General features: G+C 41.5%; 2 protein-coding genes across 2 annotated transcripts in view; both read left to right on the top strand.

Moving 5' to 3' along the window:
• Positions 1–8,978, top strand: part of btbd11b (BTB (POZ) domain containing 11b) — a gene marked incomplete at both ends in the record, with an annotated part of 67,998 nt that extends 59,020 nt beyond the window's left edge. The window contains 12 exons of the mRNA XM_083893192.1: positions 1,118–1,207; positions 2,991–3,092; positions 4,340–4,433; positions 4,713–4,848; positions 5,932–6,152; positions 6,237–6,415; positions 7,309–7,414; positions 7,693–7,795; positions 8,240–8,321; positions 8,402–8,470; positions 8,572–8,685; positions 8,769–8,978. Coding sequence (XP_083749318.1) covers positions 1,118–1,207; positions 2,991–3,092; positions 4,340–4,433; positions 4,713–4,848; positions 5,932–6,152; positions 6,237–6,415; positions 7,309–7,414; positions 7,693–7,795; positions 8,240–8,321; positions 8,402–8,470; positions 8,572–8,685; positions 8,769–8,978 — 1,506 coding nt within the window. The remainder of the gene's footprint in view (positions 1–1,117; positions 1,208–2,990; positions 3,093–4,339; positions 4,434–4,712; positions 4,849–5,931; positions 6,153–6,236; positions 6,416–7,308; positions 7,415–7,692; positions 7,796–8,239; positions 8,322–8,401; positions 8,471–8,571; positions 8,686–8,768) is intronic.
• Positions 8,979–12,242: 3,264 nt separating this feature from the next.
• mlc1 (modulator of VRAC current 1) lies at positions 12,243–16,366 on the top strand (the record flags this gene model as incomplete). The annotated part of the gene is made up of 11 exons (XM_083893246.1): positions 12,243–12,500; positions 13,497–13,586; positions 13,747–13,800; positions 13,921–14,022; positions 14,178–14,279; positions 14,505–14,576; positions 14,656–14,772; positions 14,879–14,935; positions 15,569–15,691; positions 15,885–16,046; positions 16,289–16,366. The coding sequence occupies 11 exons, from the start codon at positions 12,243–12,245 to the stop codon at positions 16,364–16,366; spliced, it is 1,215 nt and encodes a 404-aa protein (XP_083749372.1).
• Between the last annotated feature and the right edge of the window lie 3,677 nt (positions 16,367–20,043).

The following is a 20,043-nucleotide window of genomic DNA, read 5'->3' as shown; positions in this document are numbered from 1 at the left end:
AGCGAACATTGAAAAAGGAAGCTTGTGCATTTACCAATCTCCCCGGAGAATCGTTCGGGGATGGGAACAAAAGGTTCCCGCGGCGAACTAGTGGAAGTGGATAAGCTAGCGCTACTAGCCGCAACTACCCGCTCCGCGCTAGCGGACACGGAAGTGGCGGAGGCTACGGGAGGGTTAGCCGACTTAGCAGCATTAGCCATGAGTTCGCGGAGTGAAAGGGCGACCTTCGAAAGCATCTGACTATGGCGCCCGATGAGTACGCCCTGGGCGGAAATAGCCTGCTTACACGCGTCAAAGTCCGCCGGGTCCATGTTGGTCAGATCGTTATGTAATGATTTGTGGCGTGGACCCGAAAGCAGACGGAGACGGAGGTGGCTATTTCAAAACAATATAAATTTATTTACGAAAAATGTATAACAAAAAACGACTTCCCAAAAGTGGGAAGCGATAGGGGATAGGTGGAGAGAAAGGAGGAAAATTGTCCTTGCAGCTACTGCGGGGGTGACTCGGCAGGTCGGCGGAAATCCAGAGTGGAGACAACTCACGAACGTGGCACAGGAGATCCCAGGAGAATAGGGAGACCGGAACAGCCAGGGAGTTGAGACCAGCAGGAGACGTGACGACCTGGAGCGGAGACGAACGGGTAAGTATTCTTGTGAGGTAAGTACAGCGAGAGAGCTGGCAGCATGACTTTACCCATGTATGTTCGAAAACGATCTGACACCGGTGAGGAGAAATGGCTCCGCCTTTAAGCCCCGCTGATTACACATCTGGTGCAGGTGAGGAGGAGCCGCGCAGGTGCAAATGATCACCGGTGTCTGGGAACTGGGTCAGCCACGCCCCCTGCAGAGTCAGGGAGAGGGAAAGAGCAGCAGCCACAAAAAACAACACTAATAATAAAATTGAGGAGAAGGTGCAGGTGGAATCGTAACAGAAAATTTCATTCGAAACCTGTCCTTATATTTTTGAGTCATGCTGCTCCCACACACACAAAAACAAACATAACCTCCTTGAGGCTGGAATATTTTGTGGTTTACATAAACAATGGAGTGAATCTTGAACTTTGACAATGATCATTATTTTTCCCATCACTCCCTATGTTTCTCTGTATGTGTAGGGGATGACACCACTGATGTACGCCTGTGTCCGTGGAGACGAGGCCATGGTGCAGATGTTGCTGGATGCAGGGGCTGATATTAACAGTGAGGTCAGTGGCGATGGAATTGTTTTTTTCTGGTATTCTGGTACCAACACTGGGGAGATCAAAGTCTAATAAAGAATGGACGATTTATTGCTTTTACCAGAGATAAGAGAAATATCTTGTTTGCAGGAGAAAATTAATCTACCCTGTGACTGACACCTGCAGTCCCACTGTCGTGTTTGTACAGTATATCAAGAAATTGTCAGGGCCCGTCAGCTTTAGCATTCTTCAGTATGCACAGTTTCATAATAATGTTATGAGAAGAGTCTCAAAAAAGTTTTTAAAATTATTTATCAGTCTCTCTGTGTATGTTATATGGGCTGCACAATATAAAGAAAATGTACCATCATCACAATATCCACATGCTGGAACTGTAGATTAGTCCTCTTGGAAGATCTTATTTATTTATTTATTGAATTTGGGAGACAATTATATTGTCTCCCAAATATGTCAGCCCCCATACTATCGATCGCAACTGCTTCGGTGGGCCAAGAAATGAGAATCAAAGTGTTCAGACAATTGCAATGAGAGACTTTGCAGTTGGATTTAAATGATTTTTATTTACATTTATATCATTGTTTTATGATTTACATTGAGGCATTCCAATGATCTATGTAGTCAGGGATGGTTTTGTTCAAGTAGTTTGTTCAGAAGATATTTTTAGCAGGGCCATTATGTGAAAAAATTTCTCCTTTTCTTTTTTCTTCGTTTTTGTTAAACCATGTTGATAGAATAGAAATAATGCATTTAGGTGAACATTGAAGATAAAGCAGAGAGACGTTAACCTTGTGTCATAAAGTATTTGGTGATATCTTCGTCCCAGTATTCAACAATGTTGTCACAGATGGTTTGCTTTCCTAATATTGTGCAGCCCGAGTGTATAAGTATCTATGTTGTGCCTTATGTTGTTGAACTGGAGAAAACCAGATATGTTGACCCTCATCTTTGCTGTTTGTTCTCTCCCATGTGTCACACGGCTAAATGTGTAAGACCTGAGGATCATGAGGTGCTGAGAAAAGTGATATTGATCACATGACCTGAAGCAAAGAGATGATTGCTCAGTGAAGGCCTCATGATCCCAGTCTTCATTAGTAACTTCTGCAACATGTCCCATCAGGCACTGAGTTTGCACTCCACAAACCTCTGACTAAAATGTAGATTCATTTCAGAATCGTTTAGTGCATTTTGAGAGTTAGAGATACATTTGCTTTACCTATGATGTGTGCTTGTTGTACCTGCGCATCGCGAGCTGCAAAGCTTTTCATCAAATTAAACTATAAATACAGTGTTCCTGGATAAATTTAACTACAGGATCCCCTTCTGCACCACAAACTCCCTTTATTCCCAGAGCAGCCTGGGGAAAAACATCTGCCTTTGTGTTCTGTCCGTGTGACTGTGCTCCATGTATGTCACACATTCATTCATTTGGGTCATAGTCATTCATTTCAGCTTGACCAGAGAGAGAGAGAAAGAGAGAGGGATGGGTCAGGTCAGAGTCCTGTCAGAGAAACTCTGAAGAGATCACAGTGAATCCATTAGGATTGAGTAGAGTGATCAATCCACCGTGTTCATTAGAAGGTGAACACAGTGACAGGATGTTCTCTGCAGCCCCAGGGTTCCAAGTTAATTACTCTCGTTTCTCCTGTGGAGTTTCATGTCCTCCCTTTTATCCTCCCTGTAGCTGCTTATCTTGTGTTCCTTAGGCCTTGCAGTAGTTTTAATGGCTTCAAATTGTCTCTCCCTCACCTTTCTCCCTCCTATACCCACCCACCCGTGTCCCCCTCCCCAGGTGCCAAACTCAGTGCACAAGCACACCTCAGTCTTTCCCGAAACACGGCAGGCGACGCCCCTCACTTTCGCTGTGTTACACGGACATGTGCCTGTGGTGCAGGTAGTGACGTCCTTCCTCATCTGTGAATCTGTCATCGTGACCTTTCCTTGTGTCTCAGCTCATGGTTGGTCATCATTGTCATTTTTGTCATCCAAGCTTCTTGGTGGTGATGATGATAATGTTTCTCCACTGCGAGTTTTCTCCTCTCTGTCTGTCAGTCTCTCTTTCTTTTTTTTTTATTTTCCTGTTTCTGAATAAATTGAGATGTTGTTTGTGCGATGAAACGTTTTAATGTGCTTGTCTTTAGGTCTGAACAGTGGTGTCAAATACAGCCTCTTCTTGACAATTAGCATTTGTCATCAAATAGATCAGGCTGCATTTAGCGAGTGGAAAGTGGAAACACAGCAGTCTAATTATCGAACTCATTAAACTAATTCACTTTGCCCCCTTGATCTAATCTGTCCATTGGATTTTAGAATCATTAAAGTCTAATGGAAAATGTTTAAGCCATGTTTGACCACAGTTTGATCTGCAGGGACATCAGAAGGAATGAAGCTGAAGAAATTAATGCAATTATAAAAAGTTTTGCAAACACAGTAAATATTAAATGATTTCACACTCAATTTCCCAGGATATTATTTAAATGTGCATATTTTTTTCATTAGATGACATGAAGTTTTGAGACGAAGGACCTTGTTGGGATATTTTCTAATTTCTAGAATATTCCCTCAATGGATCTGAAAGCAAGATTTAACACACTCTCATCATTTATATGATATTTGACTTAAAATGTCATTGCAAAAAAGTTACAGTATGACTAAAAACACGAAGAAGTGTGCACAAAAAGTGAATTTTATTGCTCAAACTAACCAAACGTTGAGCTATTTAAATGCTTATTGTCTCCCCTCGGCCCTGTGCTGCTGCTGTATACACACAAATGCACCCTCAGTCGGGACTGATAGTTTTTTTTGACAGCATACAAATAAAGTTACACTGTTTCTTCTAGTAAAGGTCTAACAGAATAATTACGTAATAACAAAAACGTCACCAAACGCTAAACACCTCTCGCTATTAAATCTTCCCATAGCACAGTAAAGACAGCTGCTTTAGTATTAACATATATGAGGAAACAAGAAAACAAGTGCCTTCCCCCAAAAATTAACTTAACTTATTAGCACACAAACCATTCCTTAGACAAATAGAATCTCAAATTGAAGCACCTAAGTTAAAATCTGATGCATTGGCCACCTGACTCTCTGTCACCGTCTCCCATCATGCCCCTCTGTGTCCCCTCCCCACTTGTGCAGCTGCTGCTGGATGCCAAAGCGAACGTGGAGGGATCCCTGCAGGACGGGATGGAGAACTACACAGAGACGCCACTGCAGCTGGCTGCTGCTGCAGGTACAGAGACACAGTGCGACTTGCCCCATTACTCTGCCTCCAGTCCAACTGATAACAGCTGATAATCACACCTGACTGTCAGCAGGATCATTGGCTGAGTTACGACTCTGGAGGTGTATTTATCCTGGGGGCTGGAAAAATAAAGACAAATAAGGCGTGTGTGAAAAACAAATGATCCAGCGTTGCTACCCCCTCCACTCATCTTTCTCTTTGAATCTTATTGTGAATGTGTGTGTGTTTGTTTGTGTATACGTTTTGCCAATCATTCTTCATGCACAGGAAACTTTGAGCTGGTGAGTTTGCTGCTGGAGCGGGGAGCCGATCCCATGGTGGGCACTATGTACCGTAACGGTATCTCCACAGCACCACAGGGAGACATGAACTCCTACAGTCTGGCAGCAGCTCACGGACACAGGTAAGTAACACACACTCGTGTTTAATTGTGACGCTTGCTAGTGATGCACAAACATCTGCCTGTTTATACTGATGTTGGGTCTGATCTTTGCAACATGATCAAAATATACTTGTTTTTTTAATTGTATTCTCATTAATTGACATGCTGTTCTTCCTTTTAAGGATTTACTCTTTAGAGTGTTATGTACTGTAACATTCAGCTGCTTTTATTCAGTATTTAAATGTTTTTGCACTGACTTGGTTTACATTTTGAGTGATTTTGCATTTGTATGTCTTGTATTTGCTGCAATCGATTTCTCCGAGGAGGAGGAGGATACTAAAGTGTGATGATGTATTGCGCATTCAGGATGAAATCTTGCAAAGGAATACTCAACATATCTGCTAAGTTGACACCTCAGTGGCTAAATAGTTTTGTGTCATTAGTCTTTTAATGCTCTAATCTCCGTGTATGAAATTTAAGATGTAATGAAGTGAGAGCGTGATCTCCCTTTTGTGCAAGTGCTGTGAGACGCATTTGCCAACTAAAGAATGGACATGACCTGTCCAACTAAGTCATTTATCTTTCATCCAAAAATTCACAAAATGCCACAAATAGAAAGAAATATGCACAGACATGGGCCATTATATTAAAAACACATTGATGTCATCGTCTGAGTTGAAGTTTTGAATTAATATTCATATTTCACAACTATAATCTATAATAATTTTTTCCCTGTGTGACGTGCATATGGGATTTGTTTATTAGCTATGCTTGATAATTGAGCTGTAATTTATGCAGGACTTAATATGAAAGCTAGTCATTTCAAATTTTCCATGGTTTATCACAGTAATGACTTTAACTCAATCGCTGTCATCTCACTTTAACAAAAAAACAATTACTAATATCATTGCATTTGTTTTTCGAGAATATTGCCACTCATGATATTTGACAGTGTGCTGCACAACAACAAACTCATTAAAGCATCACCAGAGTGGCGATGCATACTCTCTGCAAACAAGCTGTGTACACGCACAATCACAAAATCAAACATTCTGTGCAAACCACTCACATGAAACTCCTGTTTTTATGCTTTTGTTTTTCTAGAAATGTATTCCGTAAGCTCCTGTCCCACACAGAGACAGGGAAAGCAGATGTCTTATCCCTGGAGGAGATTCTGGCTGAAGGTTCAGAACTGGAAGGTAGAAGTCCGTCTCAGATCGACCTGATCCGAGCGGGGAAGGCGAAACTTAAAGCCTTGAAAGAAGCCATGTATCACAGCTCAGAGCACGGACATGTGGACATCACCATAGATATAAGAAGCCTTGGTTAGTTTATGTTAATACTGTAAAACAAGTCATTTTGTCTTTATGGTACATGTTTGTGTGTTTACCTCTGTCACTATCTTCTAGGGGTTCCATGGACTTTGCACACTTGGCTGGAGTCTCTGCGGACATGTTTCCAACAGCACCGCCGACCTCTGATCCAAGGTCTTCTGAAAGAGTTCAGCTGCATCGAGGAGGAGGAGTATACGGAGGAGCTCATCACACATGGCCTGCCTCTCATGTTCCAGATCCTCAGAGCCAGCAAGGTACCGCAGTCTGCCTCACCTGTTGATTCACTTTGAGTTCTTTCACATGCTACTGGGATCATCGTGAAAAGACTGGGACTTTTTCCAAAGCTTTTGATCCAAAGATCAAAATATCTCCTGTGATAAAATCTGAGCCATGGCATTTTCCTCCTCCTCCCTTATCGTTACATAGTCAGGTCATCAGCATCATTCCAGCAGACTGACACAACCCCATAGGCCCACTCAATATCAATTACCTAAAATGATAATGATTTATGAAATGCACCACACTGCTCTCTGTTATGGCTCATTAGGTCAGGGCTTTATCTCATTACTTACACTCATGATCCCCTTGGTTGACTATATTACATCCAAAACAGCTCACCATTGTCCCATCTGGCATCTCTGTTTGTTCTGTCTTCTTTATTGTGGTTTAGCATGGCTCTGCCTGCATGATGAGTTTGCTGTCATTGCTAAAATAAGAAAGAAACACTGCAGCAAAATACACAGAGTCACATGCCTCATACTACATGGCTCGCTCTCTTATACACTCTATCCATCCATCCATCCATCCAGTTACATTCATTCTCCATTACTCTTTGAGGAACAGGGGTGCCAGATATAAGCCTGATATTCATCTGATCCAATTTCAAAGGTGTGAAATAACCTTGGATATGTGGCTTATGGGAACATCTGCTTGAATCTATGTGTCAGTGCTAAGTCTGATAAAAGCCTGCAGAAGATTAACCGCTCTCACTGAACTGCTGAGTGATGTTTGTGAAGAGTGGAGAAGGTGTGTGCTATTGTTCTCGTGTGAACCCCTGCAAAGGTATGTGCACATGCAGACCGGCAGAGATGAGCAGTGCTTCTCCCCCCTGCTGATGTTTTACTTTATTCTTTCTGCATGTCGTCAGAATGAGGTGATCAGCCAGCAGCTGTCTACAATCTTCACCCAGTGTTATGGCCCTTACCCCATCCCCAAACTGGTAGAGATCAAGAGGAAGCAGTCGTCACGCCTTGGTGAGATCATCGTTTATCTTGTTTTTGTTGGTCTGTAAAATCCATTCTATGTCAAAGTGTGAATACAATTCAGGCATAAAAGCCTTTGATGGAGTTGTTTGTATTTTAGTTGGCTGGCAAATGTTTAAAGTGCACTTAATGCCATCTAGTGTTCAGAGAGTTGAACAGAAATTGTAAGAAAGTATTTTACATGTTCTGGCAATCAGTCCACAATGGAGGCTCAGTGGAATGCTTTCTTTCCTCACTTCTTTTGTGTGTGGCCACATGTTTTCTTTCAGATCCTCACTTCTTAAACAATAAAGAAATGTCAGATGTGACATTTTTGGTGGAGGGGAAGCCTTTTTATGCCCACAAGGTCCTGCTCTTTACGGCCTCCAGCAGGTACTTGTACACAGCTTTCAAAATAAACACGTTCACCTCAGACTGTCGTATATTTAGACGTATGAACACTCCCAAGAAGAAAGTATATAGTGCTTGAAGTATTTTTTGTTCCTGCCTCTGAAAAAAAAGGATGTCTATTACACCCTTGTGTCGTGTTACACTGACAATAAACAATCAGTCCTGTCATAAAATGATTGAGAAGAAATAACACGTCACTTTGTTGTTGATTTAATGTTCTCAGAGGAAACGTCTAAAAAACTAATTTCATCATCGTTTCGTACAGGATGTGTTGTGCTTCATGGTGCATACAGAAAACTGCAACACACTCAATTATCTGCGATAGAACATGTTTATAATACCAAAGAATGAATTACATTAAGGCTTGTTTTCCATGCCAAGGCTTAATCATGTCTCTTTTTCTTTCTTTCTTTTAATCCATTCAAGGTTTAAATCTCTTCTAGCAAACAGACCTTGTGGTGAAAACACATGCATTGAAATCAGCAATGTTAAATATCACATTTTCCAGGTAAAATAATCACTTTGCATGAGACTGTTTATATAAACTTAAAATTCTGTAGCATATATAACATATTTTTCCCCTTTAAGCTGGTGATGCAGTATCTCTACTGTGGAGGAACAGACGCTCTGCACATCAGGAACACTGACATTATGGAGGTGAGGCTTTTTGTGGATATTGACCCAGTTCTTACCCAGTTTTTATCTAATATAAATAGTCCATGCCATGTCAATATGAATGACTTGTGCTTTTGCCGCAGCTTCTGTCTGCCTCCAAGTTCTTCCAGTTGGAGGCATTGCAGAGACACTGTGAAAGTATCTGCTCCAAGAACATCAACACAGAGACTTGTGTGGAGCTCTACAACCACACTAAGGTGTGAATATATTTGTAATCTCCAGTGATGCAAAGGAAATATTAAGCATTGCAAAATGTCATTTTGCTTCTTTTCCATTGCAGTTTCTCGATGCTCCAGACCTGGCCTCCTACATAGAAGGCTTCTTCCTGAAGAACATGGTCATGCTGATTGAGTTGGATCCATTCAAGCAGCTGCTGTACGATGCACCTCCAGATAGTCCTGGTTCTGACATCCTACAGGACCTGGAGAAAACTCTGGCCACCCGCATCCACTCTATCCACCTGTCCTCCTCCAAAGGATCAATCGTCTGATCTCCTTGATCCTCACAGAAACAGAGAATATTAAACAGAGCAACACCAGAGACGTGACAATTTATTGAAAAGCAACTCATTGACGGCTCAATTCGAGTGAAAGAGAAAAACAGGACTTGTGAAGTATTCAGTTATTAAATTCTGTCTCGGTTGCTAATATGCTTCTTGTTATCTTAGCACAGATGGTTCCAAGTCTGTGTGTCTGCCTTGTTGGTGTCTGTCTTCTACAAATTAACTTTACGACATCACAGTATGCCAGTAAACATTCTGTATTGCAATACTTTCCCCTCGACCACCAGGAGTTTCACAGCCAAGAAAGTGCATATGCTACATGTGGATCACGTGTAAACAGAGTCACAACATGCGGTTGTTTGTGCTTAGACGAGGAACAATGTCAGCATACTGTGATAAAGCCATCAGTGTATCACTTCCTGGTTGTGAGGAAGAACTGCTGCGTCATGTTGTGAATATTTGCTTCAACACCTGGACCTAAACAGAGTAATTATTTGTATATTTGTCACTTAGCATTATATTACATAAATACATACATACATGTAAAACAACTGACAAGTACCTGTAATGTGACTGAGAAATGGAAACTTTCATCAGCTGACTCTTGGCATCTTTGGGAAATGAGGACCTTTCCTTCCTCAGCGACTGTGTACATATTGTTCATAAATAACAGAGCTATTGATAATGTTAATAAGTTAATGTATAAATCCACAGATGTTTTCTCATGTGTGTTGCTGGATATTGCTGTAAAAACAAAGAGCTCCTGTTTTAAATATCTTGTGTTTTAATGTTGCATGTCAGAAGGATGGCTGTGGTCCGATTTGTTTTCTTTTTCTTTTAAACTGTTACAACGATGACACTGAGGAGCTGGTTTCATGTGTGAGTGAGAACATTGTTTGTCATCAGCATGGGTCAATATAAATGTGTAGCAGATGGTGTTGTCATTTTTGTGTGAGAGATTACAGGCTTGTTTAGTCCTGAACTGGGAACATGACGTCGTCGGTTGTTGTCCAGCTTTGTGAAACAACATGACTTGTATGTATGACTTGATATATCTTTCCTCGATAAAGATTAATATAAAGAATACTGTACTTACGCAATACTTATGCATTTATTTACTTATTTTTTATCCTTCCTCCATCTTTTTATACTACACTTATTTATGAAGCCCCAAAACTTACACACGCTCAGTTCTGAAGTTCTTAGCACACAAATGTTTCGTATGATAAAATACCTGTTATTTTAGGTTGTGGTTCAGATACCTGGAGGAAAACCAGAATCCTGCAGCAGACCTTCACACCTGCCTGAGGACAGGAGGAGCCTGTTGCTGAGCAGATCCTGAGGATGGAGTGGAGCTGAGTTGAACACACCCTAAGGAAACCAGCATCCAGGAAGTGGGGATGGGGCAGCAGCTTGAGACTCAACACTGAGCTGGGACTTAAGAAAGAGTGGAAGAGTGTCATTGATGGCCTTAACACTAAGTGAGGTGAGAGTGTAAATGAGATATTAGGGTTATAGAGACTGTGTTCAACCCCAAGGGAAACTTACTTTACAGCAGAGGGCGATCAGAGAATGAGTATTGTTATTCTTTTAAGGCTGAAGACAAACCTGTGAAGTCATAATTCCATGATAAAATTTTTATTTTTAAAGATTTTTTGCTGCAGGCTTTGTGTCAACCTGCTGCAGTCAAAGTGTCAAACATGGTACTTTGTATGTGGCATACATGGCAGGGGCAGCAGGATGGGTGCATGTTTTTTTTTTTAGCCAAATTTCTTTTTAAAGATATTTATAAAAGGGTAAACTCTCAAAAAAAAAATCCTGCCAAGACATTTGTGTGTGTGCGTGCGTAAAAAAAAAACACTGTTGCAATGTATTTCCTCTTTTTGACTGTGTGCTGTGTGCATGTGAGAGAAAGAGAGGGAGAGAGAGAGAAATTAGAATTAGAAGGGACAGGGTGACAGCAGTTGTTAAGGAGTTGCCATGGTTACCGCTGCCCAGGAACAATGTTGAGCAGGGAATGCTCCACTCTTTAAAAGACTGAATGGAATCCTGAGGCGCGCATACAGTACATGTGTACATGCCTACACTCTGTCACGGTGAACACACTCACAACATGGTGTCATCCAACAGGATCCACTCCTGAATGAGCAGTTAGGACACTCAAAAATGATCCATCATCAGAGTAATTGTGTTGTGACAAGGGACCATGTGATTTAGCCGTGGAAATGTGTCTGTTGCCTCTTTTCTAAAGCACTGCAGGGCATCTTAATTTACTGGCCTGTGTACCGCAAGTAGAGAACCACAGACGAAGTCATGAGTGGAGCTCTGCAGGGTGACACATTCAATTATATAAAGACAAAACCAACTGTTTGACATGTCACATGATGGGATTTGTGTGGTTCTCCTTTTTATTTGAGGCTGCTTCGTTTCTCTTGCGATGAGGACAACACAACAACCACACAACTTTGTGTGTTGTCGTGCAGGCAGCTCTGAACATCCATTGTTCAGTTTTGTGAGTAGGTTTGATGTGCATGTGTGTGTGTGTTCTGTGCACAAATGGGAGTGCAAAAGGGGAGTTTGCCCCGAGAATTCTGCCCCCAGTGCGAGCCCCTTTTGTCCTCCCCTTGTTGTCATGCACAGACACTCTCTCTTTGGCACAGAGTGGGCTGGCAGCACAAGAGCCATGTGTTGTCACTCCGTGCTTTGAAGGATTTAAAAAAAAAAACTTTTGAGAACAGTTTCTAAGAAACATTGTGTAAAAGAGAGAGAGAGGGAGAAGAAGACAGGAGGAGAGTGAGGGTTAATGTGAGAGTAAATGCGAGAAAGAGAAATGGGGAGCACAAGGAGCTGCGTACAAAAATAAACTTTTCCTTTTCCATGTCCTGGATCGATCACAGTTTCTGAAGGATACCTTTCTTCCATAGTATTCTGGGAGATTCTACAAGAGACTCGACAGCAGGTCAGTGCTTATGTGAAAACAGGCAAAGGAAGTGTTGTGTTTGTCGTACTGCATGTATTTGGCCTCATTGCTGTACATTTTCATGTACTTTTAGTTTCCTTTTTCCTGAATTACAATGTAGATTTTCATTTTCATACTGAAGTATATCTTAAGCCCTCGTGTTGATGATTCTGTAGCCAAGAGGAAAATAAGATAAAGGGCAGAGAGGGCCTATGCTCTTTGTCTACAAAACCCCAAAACAAACAAAAGACTTATTTAAACCTATTTGAAATTGTTAACCATTTCTTTCAAGGATGCAGTGTGAGGAGCTGTCAGCCAGAGACGAGTTCACCTACAGCCACATGCCCACTCTGGAGAGAGGTGGTGGGACGCTGGGACGACGGAGTGACAGGGGAACAGAGAGAAGGCCAGACAGGGGGGAGAGGGACAGGAATGAACGGGATAGCTACACAGTGGACGTGCGGGCCAGTGACCTGCAGCTGTCCCAGCCGGAGTCTCTGAGGCATCCCTGCTTCAGCTACAGGGCCTGGCTCTACAGTGTCCTCATAGGGGTGAGAGAGGGAGCATTACACAGGAGGGACATGACAGGATTCACCTTTTAAGTCCAACACACACAAATTTGAAGGGTTGGGGTAACAGTTTTCTAATATGAGGGTACCTCAACCTTTTTAATTTGAGTGAGATGGCAACATGAAATCTTGTCTTGTCCTTTCACATGCAAGTCGAAACACAGGAACAATTGTTGACTGCTATGAGTCATAGGGAACAGAGAAAACTGATGTGGAAGCATCAAGTACGAAGAGTTAAGGTGAAATCAGTTAACGAGGAAATGGTGTAAGTGTAATCTTAAAGCTGCAGTGTGTCACTTTTTGATGTTATCATTCAGCCTTAGCGAACCGAAACATCCATCCATCATCTACCGCTTTATTCTCCACACGAGGGTCACGGGGTGCTGTGCCAATCTCAGTTGACAGGGCGATAGGCGGGGAATACCCTGGACAGATCGACAGTTCATTGCAGCGACACATATAGAGACAAACAACCATTCACTCTCACAATCACACCTATGGTCAATTTAGAGTGTCCAATTCACCTAATACCCATATTGCATGTTTTTGGAAGAAAATCGACGCACACAAAGATAGAACATGCAAACTACGTGCGGAACGACCCTTGTTCCAACCTTTGCAGGGCTCGAGCAAAGGTTTTCTTGCTGCAAAGACAAGAGCGCTAACAACTACACCAACCGTGTGACCTGAACAGAAACAATGTATCGTTATTTGTATGCTTCATCTAAAAACAGGCTCTGTCAAGCAATACTATCAGACCTGATTCAGGGAGCGTTTGTGCTGCGTACACACCAGCAGTGCAGGCGCAGGCAGGGGCAAAAAGGGCAGCACGTTAATGTCGCACTAATAGTCTTAATCAGCACTGAGTGAAGTTCTGCGCTGCACTTTTAAGATGGCCTAAATGTTTATGTGTGTACCTGTTGAATGCACGTATATGAGTTTGTGTATTTGTATGTACATACATACCTGTGTCCTCAGGGCAGTCTGCTCATTACATCTGGTTTCTCTCTGTACCTGGGAAATGTGTTTCCTGTTGCCATGGACTACCTACGCTGTGCTGCAGGCTCTGTAAGTGACCATCCTGCAAGAATAAGTGGAGTGACAATTTCATGCTGGTATTTCCTTCAAAAATAGCTTAACGGGTTTAGAAGCAAAGTTTAGATTCAACTATCATGTCTAAATGCCAGGACCACATTATTCTCAGAGATGCATTTGTTTTTCTTCACAGGGCCTCCCAGCAGCCATAGCGAGTTTTGCCATTGCCAAGAACAGACATGTTGCGGTGAGTAAACATTAAACACACCAAAGGCCAAGAAGCTAATTGTGATTTAATGGATTTTTAAGTGAATTTTGCTGATCGTCACAAAGCTCTAATGCAGGTAACATGATTTATTTTTTCTAGGTGTCAGATTTCCAAGTGGTCTTTGTGTCAACATTTGCTGTAACAACCACCTGTCTGGTTTGGTTTGGCTGTAAATTGGTCCTGAACCCGTCTGCTGTCAATGTAAATACATGATAACAACATGATGATGATGATGATGATGATGATGATGATGATAGCTACCAGTCATTTGGTTCTATATTAGATTATAGTTTTGATTTCTTCAATAGTTTGCTGTAGTATTGTTGTCTTCCTCATCTGTCTGTGTCTCTTCTCAGATCAACTTTAACCTCATCTTGATGCTTTTGCTCGAGGTGCTGATGGCCAGCACTGTCATCCTGTCTGCTCGCTCTGCAGAGGACTGCTGCTGTCACAGGAAGGTGTGTGTGTGTGTGTGGTTGTTCAGGTCTTGTGGTTAGGGTTAGTCATGGTTAGGGAGAGTAGCTTGTTTTCGATGCTGTGTCCTAAGAAGAATAGCTGCCCGAACTTGTGTGGGTTTGTGCATGTGACAGTGATTGATTGCTTTACTTGCCTCCATTCTTTCTCTCCCTTGAGCTTTCACTCTTGCATTTTAACTCCTCTCAATCTTACTATCTGTCTTGTAGCCGGCGACATACGACAGACCAGTGGTCATAACGCCTGCAGTGTTCCCCACTCGACTCCTTAAAGCATATTCTGTGAGTATCTTGCTGCTTTAATGATCACCTTATCCTTCCAGTATGCATCTCTATCAATCAACAAAGAGTGTCTCTACAGGTGATCGAAGTGATTGTGGGAATCTCTGCTGTATTTGGAGGCATTATTGCCCTCAACATGGATGCTTTGTTACCAGGTCCATACTTGTCCGTCACATTTTTCTGGATCCTTGTGGCTGTAAGTTTTCCCTGCTAAAACTAATTTTCCATAATGACTGAGACTAAATGAAATCTATCAACGGTCTTATCTGGTAGCTTTGTGTCTGATCTTTAATGTTTTGCAGTGTTTTCCTAGTGCTATTGCAAGCCACGTGGTATCAGAATACCCCAATAAATGTCTGGTGAGTATACACAACAATATTTTACAGTACATTATACTATGATATTGCTGGTTCTCTTTGTACCTTTCAGTTACTGTAGGCACTTTTAGTGACATTTCTTTTAGGGTACCTCAAGGTTCTGCATTGGGTCCTATTTTATTTGCCTCCTGAATACTGACAGTCTGCTGTCAAGTCTATGTATCTGTGCTGTCATGTAACTTCCTAAAATGTCAGATCATTTCTCCAACATTTTGCTGACAAAACACAATATCTTATTTCTGCTTAAAAACAGTCCCAATGGTCATTTGCAGTCTATGGCTCACTCACTGACTAGACCAACTTCAATGTTTTTTCCAGTTAAAAATCATGGAAAACTCATACATAAATATATTACACCAGATACTGTAGCAGAACAGACAGAGCCACCATAACTACTGTGACTTCCTCTTTACCAGCCTCTGCATATGTTTATCTCTGGATTCTTCTGAGCCAAAATGCTCATGTGAGGCTTTAGGTTGGGTCTTCAAAATAGATTTCCCAGTTTGACAAACAAAGTGTATTTTCTTTTTCAGTTTTTTCTTATGTGTCTATAAAGGTACTCGTTCTTTTTTATTGCTCCCACTTTCCTCAGTTCCTGTTTTACTCTGTTTTCAGGTGGAGGTGCTGATTGCCATCAGCAGTGTGACATCTCCCCTCCTCTTCTCAGCCTCTGGCTTCCTCTCTTGCAGTGTGATCAGCTTCATCGAAAATTTTCTGCATGATGTGTCCACAGCCAAGGTGAGCTTTAATGAAGCACGGTGTAGCATGCACTGTGCAGGTATTTATTTGTCTAGAAGCTACTATTTATTGAGAGCTATCAATCTGATTTCATCAGTGTGTGTGTGTGTGTGTGTGTGTGTGTGTGTGTGTGTGTGTGTGTGTGTGTGTGTGTGTGTGTGTGTGTGTGTGTGTGTGTGTGTGTGTGGTCCAGCAATCTTATGACATCCTCCTGCTCATTCTGATGGTGCTGCTGCTGGTCCAGGCGATTCTCACTTCAGCCACTGTGGTGCACTGTGCCTCCTACAAGAGTCAGCTCCGCATGGGGGCTCCAGAGTGCGAAGACAGCATGCACACACTGACCCATTACTATGAGGTGAGAGGAAAGCAGGAATGTTCATCATCATGCTTCCATCGCACAAGACTCCTGTTCCTTGTTTTACACTCACCAGTTATAGCTCATGTAAATTGCGTCTTAAAAATCAATGAGCTTGTCATATATGCAAATTGATTGTGCCGCTCATTCGTCACACATCATTTATCGCAGTATTTTTTTTTTCCCCACCTTCCCCCTTTTCACAATTTGTCTCCCCTTTTTTCCGGTTTTGCTTCCCACAGCAGCAAGCATCCAATGGAGCACATGATTTTGACAAAGACAGAGCTTGGAAAGCGGTTGTGGTCCAAATGGCCCAGTGAACAGCAGTACTGTGGTACATGGAGACGTTTTGATGAGACGGGCAACAAGCAGGACAAAAACATATAGCTCTATAAGCTGTTCATGCAAGAGTACAATCCCACTGAGAATATTAGATAAAGAAAAAGCAATAAAAGCTATACAGTTCATAGTTGTCAAAAGTAGAAATAAAAGAGGAAAAAGGGTAATAAATATGTCAGAGAGAAGAAAGGAGTGGTATTGTTAGGCCTGATACTGGAATCATTTCCTGTTGTTTGATAAGCACATGTATTTTTTATGTTGACACCATATGGTACAAAAAACAATCACATGTTTTTATACTTATACATGTTTTGAGCACTTAGGCCAAAACAGGTTTAAATTTCATGTTGTGTGAGTTAAAATATTTAACTTTGCTGTAAATACACAAACGGAATTCACATGGTTATACTATAGAATACATCGCGACTGTGTGTATATACAGTGCAGTGCATCCAATAGTATATGTTTACAAGGGGAATACTGCTTATACTATCATGGAACCTGCCACTGGTTCAATGTCTTGTCAGGTATTACCGTGTGATGGGTAGAACAGATGCAAGCCATCCTAAACGCCCATGAAAAGTGTTAAAATATAAGGGTTTTATTCTCTGCAGTGGGTTCTCTTACATGAGGGTATTTTGTTCAGTAAAGAGGACAACACTGTGGACACAGCTACAACTTTACATTATGAGAGAGCTGATCATGCAGAACAATAGCATTAACTCCTGTATAAAGTCGAAATTGAAATAGTGTCTTATTTAGAAAAATAAAAAATGTTTGGCTTCAGTGAATATAAAGGTGTGTGTGAGTAAATCATATAGTTTCTGTGCATGTTTACTACACAGGCATGATCTGTTTTTGTTAAGATTTAAGAGTGGTGCCCTTCTATTCCTTTATTAATATAAATGCAGTGTTTTTGCATTCATTCAAAATCCTTACATAGCCTATGAGATTATTTCCAAACTGTTTTTTTCCCCGTTAGTGTCAATGTTTATTGTCTTTAAGGTATACTGGACTGTTCTTAGTCAAATGAGCCCTTTGCACCGAAGCCATATTTACAGGTCACAGTGGGAAAATTATAGGTGTAATTGAACGATTTCCAAATGACTGAGTCCATTTAGCTTCCCCACATGCTGCTTCACTGTCACACTGTCCTGCCTTACACAACTGAACAGCGGCGTCATAAATGAGACACATATCACCTGTGCTTCTCACACAAAGAGTTAGTCAGCAGAGAGGCCTGCAGCAGCTGTGAGGAGGGCAGCAAAGTGTGACAGGTAAATGAACATTTTTGTGCGCTGCTCTCATTCTCTGGTCAGATTTACTTTGTTTTTTATTAGCTCAGTCAGAATTATGATTAATCGTTCATAGTCTCTCATTTCATACCTGGACATACCTGTATTTTTGTCTGTGTGTGTGTGTGTGTGTGTGGGTGCACAGAGGCAGCTTGGGACTGATTATATGCACCTGCTTCTCATCACTCACCTGCTGTATAAGTGCCTGAGCTCTTCAGCTCCTCGGTGTCAGAGTGTTCTGTTCCACCTTCTCTGTAGTCTTGGCTGCTCAGTTACTCTTAGTCCCATGGTTTTGTGGGGGAAGCACTCTAACCCCAGCACTTCCCAAACTTCACAGGTTTAAGATCACTGAGTTTGCAGCTCGGGTTGTACATCAGCATAGGCTTGAACTTATTTGAAGAGTTTGAATCTAATAGGACTTTGTTTATATTTAAATGTAACGTGCAACAATGTTAAGGGTACAGTGTGCACAATTAAGCACATGTACTCTCTCAACTCTCTTTTTCTGCTTCAAGTGAGTTGGGGAACCTAAATAACATCAGAACTCAAAATATGTTAAGTCCAAAATGGCAGCCTCTATAGAGTTGACCTAGCTCCTGGTTCACACTTCAGGGGATTATACACTTATAAACAAAACATATGGAGTTATGTTATCTTCAATTGCTGTTGTAATAAATACATCTAAAGCCTGGATAATCCCTATCAGGCCCTCCAACAACCGTGGGAGCTTCCGATTTTAGGCTAATTTGAATTAGATTGTCTGGCTAAATGATCCTGTGAAGTTAACAGGTGTGATTTTAACATCATCGGATGCATCAGAGTCTTCCTGTTTTCAAATGATAAGTATTTAACATGTTTGATATTTATGACTGAACAGCGATAGGTTCGTGAGCAGAACCCTGCAATAACCAATGACAAAGACTTGACTTGATGCTGCATACTTTTCTTTAGAACTGCAACTCATACAAGCCAAATTGATTCCATCTTCTCAGCCATGACTCAATCTACAGTTTTCACATCGTGCACACGCAACAGCTATTAACTGACTCCATGTCTGTTTATATTGTGAAGTCACGTTAAATCACATGAGTTTCTGTGAGATCGTAATCCCTGAAATCGTTTGATTAAAAGCCAAGTGTGTGGTCCTGCGTCTTGACTGGATCATCTAGTCTGTGCATTCTCGTGATATTAAAACATTGAATAAAGGTTAGAAAGTGTGTTGTGTCTGTGGTCTCCCACGTTTTTAAAATCAAGTCAGATTTGCAAATTCTCTAGTGTGGGACAAGATTACATTGTACATGCTGTACCTTTTAAATACAAAACAAAAGTGAAATTGTCTATTATCAGTATCAGGCATTCATATACAGTAATCAGTATAAATGAGTCACTGGATTTACTAATGACCAACTATGTCATTAAAGAAATTGTAAATTATAATGAGAGAAATGAGGGCAGAGTTGTTTGAATGAATAACACTTGGTTGTGTAACTAAATATACGGTAATAAACTAGGTGGATTATATAGGAAGAGACATGCTGTGTTTTCTTTTCCATTTCCCCTTTTTGCACCATTACCAAGGCACAGTTAAGACAAGGACATCATTGAGGGAGAGAGGGAGAGCTTTCTTTGCCTGCTCTGCTCTGTAACCGGCGGAAACCGGCTTGAGGAGAAAGTGACTTGTGGCTCAGAGCAGCTGACGAGCATCGGGAGCGCGCTCAGGCTCAGCTATGATACACTGCAGCTTCTCAAGCTGATGTAAAACTGCAGTGACGTAGCCTGTATGGGTTCAATTTATTGACATTTTTAATCTGTGACCTTCCACAAAACACAACACAGACACTACCTTTATTTTACACTGAAGTATTTGCATTCCTTTCTGATTTTTCTCCTTATGATTTGAGTCTATATTCTCGCCTTTTTATAATCTAGAATGCACTGTACGTATGCTTGAAAAGTGATGTATAAATTAAATGCACATAGTCTTTACCCATGTGCAGCCTCTAGAAACTTGACTTCAGCTGGACCTACATGATGCTGCTGCTGCTGCTGTTGTCTTGGATGACGTAAATAAATAATAATAACAAGTGATGTTCAGTGAGTTTGACTGACAGGCAGGCGTCGCTCCCATTCACCTTTCTGCGCGTGACCGTGAGCAGGCTCACTGTGGTGGGTGATAGGCTGCTGGGTAAACCTATCAACAAGGCAGTCACCGCCTTTAGTTTGGTTGAACACAGAATAAGTGAATATGCCGGTAGTTATTCATAAGTGATACGCTAATAAATGCGTGTATTTGTTGTTGTTGTTTTTTATTAACCATACCGGGCTTTAACCGATGGTTGAATCACTGTAACCTTTTATAACTT

This window comes from Microchirus variegatus, assembly GCF_963457635.1.
Source record: "Microchirus variegatus genome assembly, chromosome: 8".
Lineage (NCBI taxonomy): Eukaryota > Metazoa > Chordata > Actinopteri > Pleuronectiformes > Soleidae > Microchirus > Microchirus variegatus.
The sequence above is the reverse complement of the archived record's forward strand: the minus strand, read 5'-3'. Positions and strand labels throughout refer to the sequence as shown.